This window comes from Mesoplodon densirostris, chromosome 12 (assembly GCF_025265405.1).
Source record: "Mesoplodon densirostris isolate mMesDen1 chromosome 12, mMesDen1 primary haplotype, whole genome shotgun sequence".
In the NCBI taxonomy this organism is placed as follows: Eukaryota; Metazoa; Chordata; class Mammalia; order Artiodactyla; family Ziphiidae; genus Mesoplodon; species Mesoplodon densirostris.
Window position 1 is genome coordinate 8718381 of NC_082672.1, and position 11648 is coordinate 8730028.

The following is an 11648-nucleotide window of genomic DNA, read 5'->3' on the forward strand; positions in this document are numbered from 1 at the left end:
AGAATACATATAATAAAATAGTCTCTTTCATGTTAGCTGTTTAAGTACTGGGTGTGTTTCCCATTCTCTTCATATGTCTTTTATGGATTCTTCATTTACTTTAAATCCCTTTATCTGGGTTAGTCTGATAAAATTGGGTACCAAAAATACTCAAATTATGCCAAAAGAGGCCTTTAAAAAATATAGTCGCACGTAATGCCTTAAAATCCTAAAGGGGTTATTTAGTTACCATGCATCTTCAAAAATCTCATGTTAATTAGTAATTATGGATCTCATTGTATAATTATAAGATTTTAAAAGTAACTGTTCGATTTGGAAACTCTGGCCGGGCCATGGATACGCCGCGGAGGCGCAGCCGGCGGCTGGAAGGCCCAAAGCCTGAGTCCCCCGGGAACCCCACCTCAGTTGTGCGGGCCAGACGGGCCCTTGTGGAGCTCGAGTCGAACCCAGAAGAAAAGAGGGAGCCCGGGTCTCCTCGGAGGGTGCGGCCACCCAGCCTGGGGTCTCCCAGACATCAGCCGGAGACAAGCCCGAGATCACCCAGTCTACAGGACGGGGGAGGCTTGGGGTCCCCCCGACAGCGGCCAGAGCCGGGCCCAGGGTCCCCCCAGCGTCAGCGAGACCCAGGCCTGGAGTCGCCCCAAAGACAGCCGGAGCCGAGTGCTGAATCCCTCCGACCGCAGCTAAAGCCAAGTGGGGAGTCGCCGAAATTTTCCCAGGACCAAGAAGAAGCGGACTCGGAGTTGCCCAAGAGTAAGGAGGAGGCCCCCGCGGGGTCCCCCCGACATCGGCTGCCGCCGGGCCCGGGTCGCCAGAGTCCTACCCGGGTCCCGAGCCCGCTCAGCCGCTGCAGGGCTGACACCCCAGCGCCCGGCTTCCCCCGGGATCTGCGTGAGCCGAGGAAGCCACCGCCGGCCGAGCAGCCGGAGAGAGACGGCCTCGGGCCAGAGAAGCGAGAAGGCTCTTCAGCCCAGGCCCCAGCGTCCAAGACACCGAAGGAGGAGGACGTCCCTAAAGTCCCGACGGGGAAGCCCAGGTCCGGGAGGGTGCGGAAGAACCGCTCAAAGAAGAGCGTCTCCCAGATGGTCCTGCGCACATCCTGGCAGCGGAAGATGCAAGACGGGCAGGAGATAGAGCTGGCAAGGACTTGGCCCGGCACCTGGAGGAGGAGAAGGAAGCGGCGGCGCCGCGCCGAGAACCCGCAACGCCGCCCGGAGAATGAGCGGAAGGCGGAGATCGTCCAAGCGACCCGGAGTCCCGCCAGGCGCAAGCGGGCGAAGAGGCAGCCGCTGCGCTCCGCGGAGAAGCCGGACGCTGGCCCAGCTGCAGAAGCTCCGGGCTCCGGATGGCCGAGGCCTTCTGTGGCCAACCGCCGTGTCACACACGGCAGCCCTTGGGCCACTGGCCACACGCCTCTGCTGACCCAGGACTCCAACTCCGTGGCTCCAAAACAGGGGCTCCACCCGAAACGGGGCTCTGAGCCTTCCAAAGGGCTCACAGGCAGGTCTCTGTGGCACAGAGACGCAGAGGTAGCCTGGGACCTGTCAGAGACTGCAGGGAGGAGGGTCAGCTCACTCCTCTCCAAGTGCCTTCAAACCATGAAGAGTAATTTCTGGTTCCTCAGGGAGCTGTGACTGGAGGGTGACTCCCCAAAATATGTACGTTCTGTCTCAGAGTCCTGGGTCTAACCCAGGCCAGGAGGCCGGAAGTCAGGAACCCACCTCTCCTCACACACACCTCCCCAAAGGCTGCTTTGGGTCTCTCTGCATCCTCCCACTGCCCCTGTCACCCAGCGGACTGAATCCAGCTCCCCCCCCCCCCACTTTTCAACACTTAAGGTTAAAATGGGCAGGTTGCAGGGGGCAGGGTCTATCTAGCTCCCCCTTTCCTGTACCAGACTCTGCAGAAGCCCCAGGGATCTGATTAACTCATGCCATCCAGTCTACAGCAGAAATATTTATTGAACGCCTGCTGTGTACAGGCACAATTCTACGTACCAAGGAATACAGACAAAAATCCCTGCCCTCAAGGATCTTTCATTCTGATGGAGAAAGCATAATAAACAAATAAAATGTAAAAAAAAAAATAACTGTTAAACTTCATTTTTATTAAATAAATCAGTAACAGATGATCAGCAACAGATTTTCTACAAAGAGGAAGTGGAGTATGCAGAATTGGCTTCTAAACCTTCCAACCAAACTGACCAAGCTCACCCACTCCCTTCCCCAAACCCATTTGTAAGTTGATCTCTTAGCAAAAGAAAGAAAAAAGACTTCCCAGTTTTGAGACTTATATGGAATAAAGAACACGTCTCTGCCTCTAGACTGTGGCCAACTCTGACTTTCCTGTGATCTGTGCTTCCTCTCTGTGTGGTGAGAAGCTGAACTCACACAGGAAAGCTCTTCTGGCTTGCTAGGGACGGACTGCTTGGGAGAGTTTATCTGCCTCTGTTGCTGAGTTGTCTGGTCTCCTTTCTTCCTCTTCTCCTCACAGGCTTTCTTTTTATTTTCATTGATAATTGATCATATCTTAGCTGCCAATCAACTGCAACATTTCATGATGGCTCCAGACACTCCTCCACGGCACCCGGCTGTTTGTTTTGGGGGATTCCCTGAATCTGATGTGTCCAGGCAAAGCCTGTGACAGAAACCCACCCAAACCCAGAAGTGTTGGCAAAGGAATTCCCCAGGGTGTGTTCAGTTGAAGGCTTCTCTAAACCTCCTCTGTATCCCTCACTGTCTTCTGAAAAGGCACAAAGGGAAGCCACATGTGACTGTAATTTACAATGGCTAATGAACAAGGGCTGGGCTGGGGAAGTCATGCTGAAGGACTCCTAGGCGGACAGCGCTGTGCCCCAATACAGGTGTTCAGACATTCAGCCATTCATTCCACTAAATGCCTTAAGGGCCTCATTAATCCAGGAAGGGATGGGCGCACAAGGCATCGACCAGAAAGCGAATCCAAGGCTGGAGAATTGAGTCTAGAGAGAAATATGGGGAGGACACGAGATGGTGCTCCCATGCGTGTCACACCTACAAGCAAGTCCCAGCTAGATTGCACTGATTCCACCCCTTCGCTCTTGCACAAGAAAGTGTAGAAGAATGCAAAGCAGAGTGCTGCTCTTGTAGGCATACATCTGAATCAGCTCTAATTTACATAAAAAAGTAAATCATTTACAAATTTTAGTACCTGAATATCAGCCTATCACATTCCTTAGAAATGATCCCAACAACCTATGCATTTCGGCAACAAGTTCAAGGGTAAAGCAGACGCCAAACATCCCAGCAGGAAAAGATGGCACATTAAATGGGTATAGTTAAGTAAATTTTAATACTGCAATTATTTGCAAAAAAATATGGGTAAGCTTAAATCATCATGGAACAGTGAAGCACAATGGGGCCAGATAGAGCAAGGAGACTTTATCCCCCTAAGCCTGAAGGGAGAAGGGTGAAAGGCTCACCAGATTCCTGAGGGAGAAGGAGGGTCACCTGGTGGAAGCTGCAGCCTCTGGGGAAGCCCCTGACATCTGTGGCTCAGCTCCCATCTTCTGAGTTCCTGCTTATAAATGCGGCTGTAAGCAGAGGGCAAGGGATGATGCTGAAGCAGCTCATAGATCCCAGCGCCCCTGGGCACAGAGCAATTTGGATAGTAGTTCAGAGGATGAAAGGGAAAATGTCCAGCACAGGAATCAATTCCAAGAGGAATTGGGTGGAGGGGGGGAATGGGGGTGTTCATCAAAGGGTACACACTTCCAGTTATGATCTGAATAAGTTCTGGGGATGCACTGTCCAACATGATGACTCTAGTTAACAATACTGTATACTTGAAAATTGCTAAGAGAGTAAAACGTAAATGTTACCACCACCACCATTAAAAAATGATAATTACGTGAGGTGATGGATATGTTAGCTAACCTTATTGTGGTAATCATTTCATAATATATATATACACACATATATCTGTAGGTATCAAATTATCACATTGTACATCTTACACTTACACAATATTATATGTCAATCATATCTCGACAAAGGTGGGGAAAAAAGAGTGTTGTGGAGCTAACCTATAGGTCTGCTTATCAGGTTTAGAGGCATTTAAGGAAGTTGGGATTGAGAGGCTTATTTGTATAGCTGAAATAGGGGTAATACAGTTGACCCTTGAATGACACGGGTTTGAACTGTGCAGGTCCACTTATAATGGCTTTTTTTCAATAAATGCATACTACAGTACTATATGATTCACAGGTGGTTGAATCTGAGGATGTGGAGCCTCAGATATGGAGGGCCAAGTGTAAGGTTATACTTGATTTTCGACTGTGTAGAGGATCGATGCCTCTAACCCCCTCATTGTTCAAGGGCCAACTGTATTCAAGGTCCGAGACTTCATGGGACCCAGAGGTATGTTTAGAAGGCTATGGAACCCAAATGCTAGCAGGTAGGGATCTCATTGGGGCATGGAAGGTTGACTTATCACAGCCAGTAGGAGCGTGAATAGGTCTCTCTGTAGGCTGAACTATAATCTAAGCATTTTGGCTCAGGGCAAGGTGAAAGTCTATTGATATAACTCTGACAGCCATGTAGACTATAACAAATGGGGTAGGCCAAGCAACAAAGGCAAGTAATGTTATGTCTGAACTTGAAAAACATATTCTGGGTATATAAACATACAAAATACATATGTTTGTAGGAATGGTAAAATTACAATAACTTATCCATTTTTTCCTGGGGATTTAGGAAAATAAATTGCATCATTTTCAGGTCCATTGTTTCTGGTAAAGTAACATATATGCACACAGATAAATATACAAGTATTTGCAACAGTCTGAGGTTTGCCACAGTAACTTAACTGTAAAATTTACGGTGGTTCTGCCTCAAAGGCATCATATTTACCATGGGGTGCTGTCTTTACTGAAATGCATTTGGGTGTGTGTGTATTCTTCACTAGAAGAACCGCCACAAATTCAGCAATGGCTTGGGTGTGTCAGTTCTGCCAGAATCCAAGGACTTGGACCGATGAAGCTCTCTTCCAGGGCAATAAGACCCTTCACTCATATGATATTCCTTTTTTTTTTTTTTTTTTTTTTTTTTGTGGTACGCGGGCCTCTCACTGTTGTGGCCTCTCCCGTTGCGGAGCACAGGCTCCGGACGCGCAGGCTCAGCGGCCATGGCTCACGGGCCTAGCCGCTCCGCGGCATGTGGGATCTTCTCGGACCGGGGCACAAACCCGTGTCCCCTGCATCGGCAGGCAGACCCTCAACCACTGCGCCACCAGGGAAGCCCCATGTGATATTCTTAATAGAATTCTGTGGCTATCATCTTTGGAGATCACATTTAAGATAGTTATGATTTTTAGCCGTATTTCCTTAAGGAAAAAGTAAAAGTCATACATAAAATTCACCATAGAACACTTCAACCAAAATATTTTTTAGGAAAATGAGAAATGGCTTTAATAATGGAGAAACTAGTAAGCTATAAAATGAACTCATAATATGGATTTCACCAATTCTGAACTCCTTTGTTGGGCTGTTGAAAGTGACCATGCTACATAAAACAAACAAGTTGTAATACGATAAGGAAGACAACTGAGGCATTCGGGGAAACTACCCACATCTTTTGTGTTTATATAGAACATCAACAGCCATGACAGAGTATTACCTTCAGATATAGTGCATTGAATAGTGTTCTCCCGGAAGATATACTGAAGTCCTAATCCCCAGTACCTGTGAATGTGACTTTACCTGGAAAGAGTATCTGCAAATATAATCATGTTAAGATGAGGTCGTTGTGGGTTAAGGTAGATCCTAAATCCAATGACTAGTGTCTTAATAAGAAAAGGAGAGAGAGAGTTAGATACAGAGAGAACACACTCAGAAGGAAGAAGTCCACGTGAAGACAGAGCAGAGACTGGAGTAAGGCAGCTCCAAGTAACACCAAGCGTTGCTGGCAACACCAGGGGCAAGAGAGGCAAGGAAGCTTCCTCCCCTAGAGCCTCTGGAAAGCCTGGCCCCGCTGACACCTTCATTTCAGACTTCTGCTCTCCAGGACTACAAGAGAATAAATGTCTGTTCTTTCAAGCCACCTGGTTGGCGGGCATTGTGTTGAGTCAGCTCTAGGAAACTGATACAAATGTAAACAAAAGTTTGAACAAACTAACCTTTTCTGTTAGTAACAGGAAGTCACCAGGGCACTTCCCTCTCTGGCACTCCCCATCCCCAGCCCATGACTGAGTCCTTTCAGTTTCCCCGCCTTGGTCTCTTGGCTGGTCCATGTCTCCTTCTTCCCAATCACCCCAGTCTGGACCCAGGCTCTGGCACCAACACTGCAGAGTTCTCTCTCCAAACCTCCCTGCTCCCTTGCTTTCCCAGGCTCGAATCCTTTCTCCTGCAGCCAAGGTGACCCTGGCATGGAAATCCATTACACCCCACCCCATGCTCCCACCCTCCCCACTCGCTTTTGTATAGTTTTAACCATTTTGTGCTTTTCACTTCTCACAGAATAAACCCCCAAACCCTTGCTGTGGCATCTGGTGCCCTATGTGGTCTCATCCCTTCTGGCGTCTCCGGTTCCAGCTCATCCCTCTCTTCTCCTTGCTCCCTGCTCTCGAGATGAGATGCTGCAGCCGTGTTTCTGCTCCCGGAATTCTCCGAGCTCCATCGTCTCCCAGGGCTTTTGCTTATGTTGTTCCTTATGCCTGGAGCAGTCACACCTCCCCTGTGGGCTTCACTCCATGTCCTGCCTATGGAGTTGATCAGTCTTGCAGCCTTTGAGTGCTCACAGCTTCCTGAACTCTGTAATGTTCCTCCCTTTTTAAAAGGAAAAAAACCCCACAAAAGATGTGCATTTAAGTAATCTTGATCCTTTGTACCATCCCTTCTTCTCACTCTTGTTCCATCAAACTTGAAAGAGTTTGTATACGATTGACACAAGAAAATGAATTTAGTTATACAATCCCAGGCTTGTGGGATTACCAAGTGATGAGTGCATTTATTGCAAAAATCATTTTCTCATTAAAAAAGGGAAGAGACCATAAAAAAGATCATCTCTTGTCTCTAAGGCTCTTCGTAAACACCAAGTGTCAAAGGGGCAGCTCTTTACAGCTGTCTGGTCTGCCTCTACCGGGCAGCTTTTCAGCTACTTTGCTGATAAGAAAGTTGGCTCTGATTATTCATGAGACCCAGTCCACAAAAGAAAATTTATAGGAAACTGCTTTAGCTCAGGAACAAGAATCAAGTTTCTGAAAGACACGCTGCTCCCCAGTTAAAGAAACCGGCCTCCCTGGACAGTGCCGGGGCCTGTCCTCTCTCTGGTGTGTCTCCAAACCTGGGCCAGCTTTGCCCACTGAACCCCCAAAACTGCCCTTCTGGGCAGCTCCTGGAGCGCAGCCCTGTCTAAAAGAGTGGCCCCCAAGACACCCCCTCCCTACCCACTCCTCGTCCTCACACTCAGGACAGTTTACAATTCCTTGCAGATGACCAAACCCACTTCATACGTCGTGCCGGTGTGTTGGGTGCTGCCATTTCTTTGCGGCAGCTGGAGGTGCTACGCGGACAGCAGCGCTGGGGCTCTACCCCCGGGAGAAGATATGGCTGTGGGGGCCCTGCTCCTTCCAGGCCTCCCCCAGGCCTCCAGGGCGGCTACTTCTGTCCCCAGATGTGCGCTCAGATGTCCACTTCCGTCCGAGGAGAGGGGGCTTCCTGGGAAGGGGCTTGCTGAGGGGTCTATGGGGTGGGGGGACAAAGGATGCTAACGATGTCCCCTGGTATGCTACAAAATAGAGTGTCTAACAAACAATGTGACACGCACAGCTACAAAGCCCCCCCTTAACGATTCCAAATGGTATTGCTTCGCTGGCAGACTGCCAAGAACAGATCTGTATTTTACTTGTTGGTTTACTTGTATTTTATTGGTTGCCTTATATATTACATTTATTTGGCTGGTGCAAATGTATATCCATATGCTCTTTGAGGTTACGTAAAAGATACAGGCCTAAATGAGGGTTTATTGCAAGGACCTTAAGGGGACAAGGAGTCACATGGGATGTGCAAGCTGGGGAGTGGAAGAAGCTTCACAGAAAACCAGAATCGCAGCTCAGGACAGTTGAGAACAAGGTCAAGCGTCTTGTGTGCGCACCTGGCCTCAGCCCCACCAAGGAAGATGGTCTGAACGAGCTGTCTGGCCACCACCCAGCTTCATTCAAGGCCACCTCGTGTCCCTCATTGTCTTTGGCTTGTGACGAGGGCCAGCAAGAGCGAATGTGCTGCTTGGAAGGCTTTCCCCGGAGGGAAGTGTGGCACGGCAGCCGCAGGCATTCCATGGACGCTTCCATTCTAGTGCTTTGCATTCTTCCAAATACCTTAATTCTCACAGCAAACATAAAAACCAAATATCATTATGGCAGGTTTAAATATGAAAGAGCAGCAGCCTGTAGGGTATCAGGTCAGTTGTGGGTATCGGGAATTGGAACCAGGCTAGGATTTACCCCAAAGCAGAGCTCGGGGCCGGTGCGGGGCGGGGGGGGGGGGGGGCGCAGCTCCAGCTCTGCAGGCCGCCCGGTGGAGTCCTTGTTATTCACACTCACTCTTTTTTTTTTTTTTTACATCTTTATTGGAGTATAATCGCTTTACAATGGTGTGTTAGTTTCTGCTGTATAACAAAGTGAATCAGCTATACATATACATATATCCCCATATCTCTTCCCTCTTGCGTCTCCCTCACACCCTCCCTATCCCACCCCTCTAGGTGGTCACAAAGCACCGAGCTGATCTCCCTGTGCTATTCAGCTGCTTCCCACTAGCTAGCTATTTTATATATGAGTCCATGCCTCACTCTTATAAATCCCCACAGAATCGACCGATTCATTTTTGTGTAGCAGGAACTAATTTTCACAGTCGCAAATTGGAGTGGGTAAAATTTAATTTAGTTTTTCATAATTAGCATAATTAGATAAATTTCTGGCTCTGAGCCCCATTCAGTTAAAAACTAAACGTATCCAGACATGATTTTCTTCTCGGTGTGTCTGGGAAACACCGTCAAACATAGAGATTTCTTCGCAGTTGTGGGTTTAACGGCTGGTCTTAGCATCAGAGTCCCTGTCCCTTTCTTTCCTGGGTTACGCGCATGCGAGCCCAGCAGGGTGAGTATGGGGACGTCCCCATCTCAGTCTTCATCTGCTTCTGGATGCAAGTGCAGGTGAAGCTTACCCTGTCTGGTCCTTGTCATCAAGATAGGTTACGCCAGGTGTGAGGCCTTCCCGTGCTGACTGGACAACCTGTCAGCACGGATCCTGTGACGGCTCTGAGGGGTCCCTCACGCTCCTGATTTGCATCTCTTTGCTCAGGTCAGTGACCAGTGCTCCTGCTCACTTGTTCTCTCTCTCTCTTCCTCCCTCTTCCCTCTGAGCCCCTCCCAATTCCCATGCTCCACTTGGGCCCATGGAAACTTGCAGATGCTAACTTCCCATACGCCTCTGGAGGAACAGACACTCCCTGGATCTGACTTTGGCCTCCAGAGCCCTCTGGAGCTGCTCTGACGTGCCTGGGATGGACAGTGAGCTTCTGGACTCTCCAGGCTGCATCCTGGGAGCACAGTACCGCTCCTGGACACCCCCCGTGTGTGGATCCCCCAAATTTCAGGGAGGGATTCCATTGGGTGACCCCGCAGCCCTGCTCCGGCCGAGTCATCCTTGGCCACAGAACTCCCTGCTCACGTCCTCCGCCCCTGCTTCATCCTCAGCTCTCTGTCCCCTTCCCAGCTCAAGGGATTGTTAACAAATCTGGATGCCAGGAGGGAAGGCAGGGGAAATGATGATGCCAGAGCACACCGCCTTTCAAACCCTTTCTGTTTTATGCCTGGCTTTTGAAGTTAATAGTGAATAACGTTCCATTTTTGTTTTCTGACCCCAGAGCAGTGGGGTATCTTAAACTGAGCTGAGCGCCAGCTGTGGAATGAAGGAGAATGAGGCGGTGTTAGGGAATCCCATGGTGGGGATAGGGCAGGGGCTATGTTGGCGGAGCACAGCCGCCTTCCATACTTTCTTAAGTCTCTGCTTGAATAACCACTAATCAGAGGCTTACCCTGACTACCCCGTTCAAAACAAAGTCACTGTCAGGCGTCACTCTTTTCCCCTGAATGCTATTTTATTTTCCTTCACAGTAGGTATCACCTGCTGACACATACATTTGTTCATTTGTTCATTTTCTATCTCCCATTATGCCCTCTCCCACAGACATACTGAAATATAATCTCCTTGAGGGATGGGCTTCCTTTTTCTCTTTTTTTTCTTTCTTTAATACAATATTGTGTTAGTGTCAGGTGTACAGCAAAGTGATTCGGTTGTACATATGTATATGTATATATCTACATTCTTTTTTCTCAGATTCTTTTCCATTACAGTTTCTTACAAGATATTGGATATACCTCCCTGTGAGATACAGTAAATCCCTGTTGTTTACCTATTTTATATATGGTAGTGTGTATCTGTTAGTCGCATACTCCCAATTGAGGGATGGACTTTCTTATGTTAGCTGCTGAATCTCTAGCGCCTAGAATATTACCAAGCATGATATCAACTCTCATTAAGTATTTATTGAATGAATTAATCATTTGAACTCCATAAACTCTCTCACTTAAATTGGGTTTACAATAAAGACCCAGACAAAGTTTCTCTGTTGGAGATGGGCTGTTATATACCCCATTGCCCCCAATCCACCAGCACGTGAGCAGTACAACACGAAGCCTTGACAATGAAAGGGGGTGAGGGTTTCCTTTCTTATCTTCTCACGGCCCATCAGATTTCAGGGCCATCTTTGCCTCTCCACCACGTTGAAACAAAAGAAACCAATAGATAAATGCCATCACCGTCTACATATTTCTGTGGCCTTGCTGTGTCTGGAGTACTTTACAGAGCAAGGGACAGTAATCGAAAGCTGGGAGAAAGCATAGAAGACTCCTGGGGTTCTTCTATGGGATTTGGGTTGGGAAGTTGTTAAAAATCTAGTTGGAAGTTTGAACCAGGAGAGCAAGGTCATCATTTACCATTTGTTAGCCAAATATTCTTTCCCAAGCTAGAAACCACATCTCTCAGCCAGTGGTGGTGTCAACACGTTACCCAAGGATTATCTGTCCATCCATTTCCATGGTGAATACTGTAAATATGGAAGAGTACAGCATTCCAGTTTGAATAACAAAATTAACCTCACTCTGTTGATAATTTTTTGCATAGTTTTAAACATAATGGAACAATGGATTGACTCTGCAAAACTGCAAACATTATGTAACCATAGTTGCCAAATATCCAACATTTCAGACCCAATGTTCTTTAGCAGCAAGGTATAAATGGCAACATTTGAAACCATCAAAACAGCCTTTTACTAAAGACGTGCTGTCTGCTGGTAAGTTGGACTGCATGGATTTCTGGTTAAGTCGTCTGATTCTTCCAGTTTTCAGCTTAGCACAGATTCCCAAAGTGGATCCTAATATTTTCTTGGCTACTGGCTTTACTATCCTGTCAATCAGCAACTCTGGCTTGTCCCCTTGACTCTGCTTTTATAGTCAGTTATGCATTTGACTTTCCACTGCTGCTTCTCTGATTTGGGTTTATGATGCTCCATAACTAGTTGTGTGCACTAACTAGTGAGGGGTCTTCCATGC

At 47.9% G+C, this 11648-nt stretch overlaps 1 protein-coding gene across 1 annotated transcript; it reads left to right on the plus strand.

Annotated features, from left to right (window-relative positions):
- The first annotated feature begins 332 nt into the window (after positions 1-332).
- Positions 333-1634, plus strand: LOC132499804 (coiled-coil domain-containing protein 86-like). Its single transcript, XM_060114518.1, has one exon. The coding sequence runs from the start codon at positions 333-335 to the stop codon at positions 1632-1634; it is 1302 nt and encodes a 433-aa protein (XP_059970501.1).
- The last annotated feature ends 10014 nt before the right edge of the window (positions 1635-11648 follow it).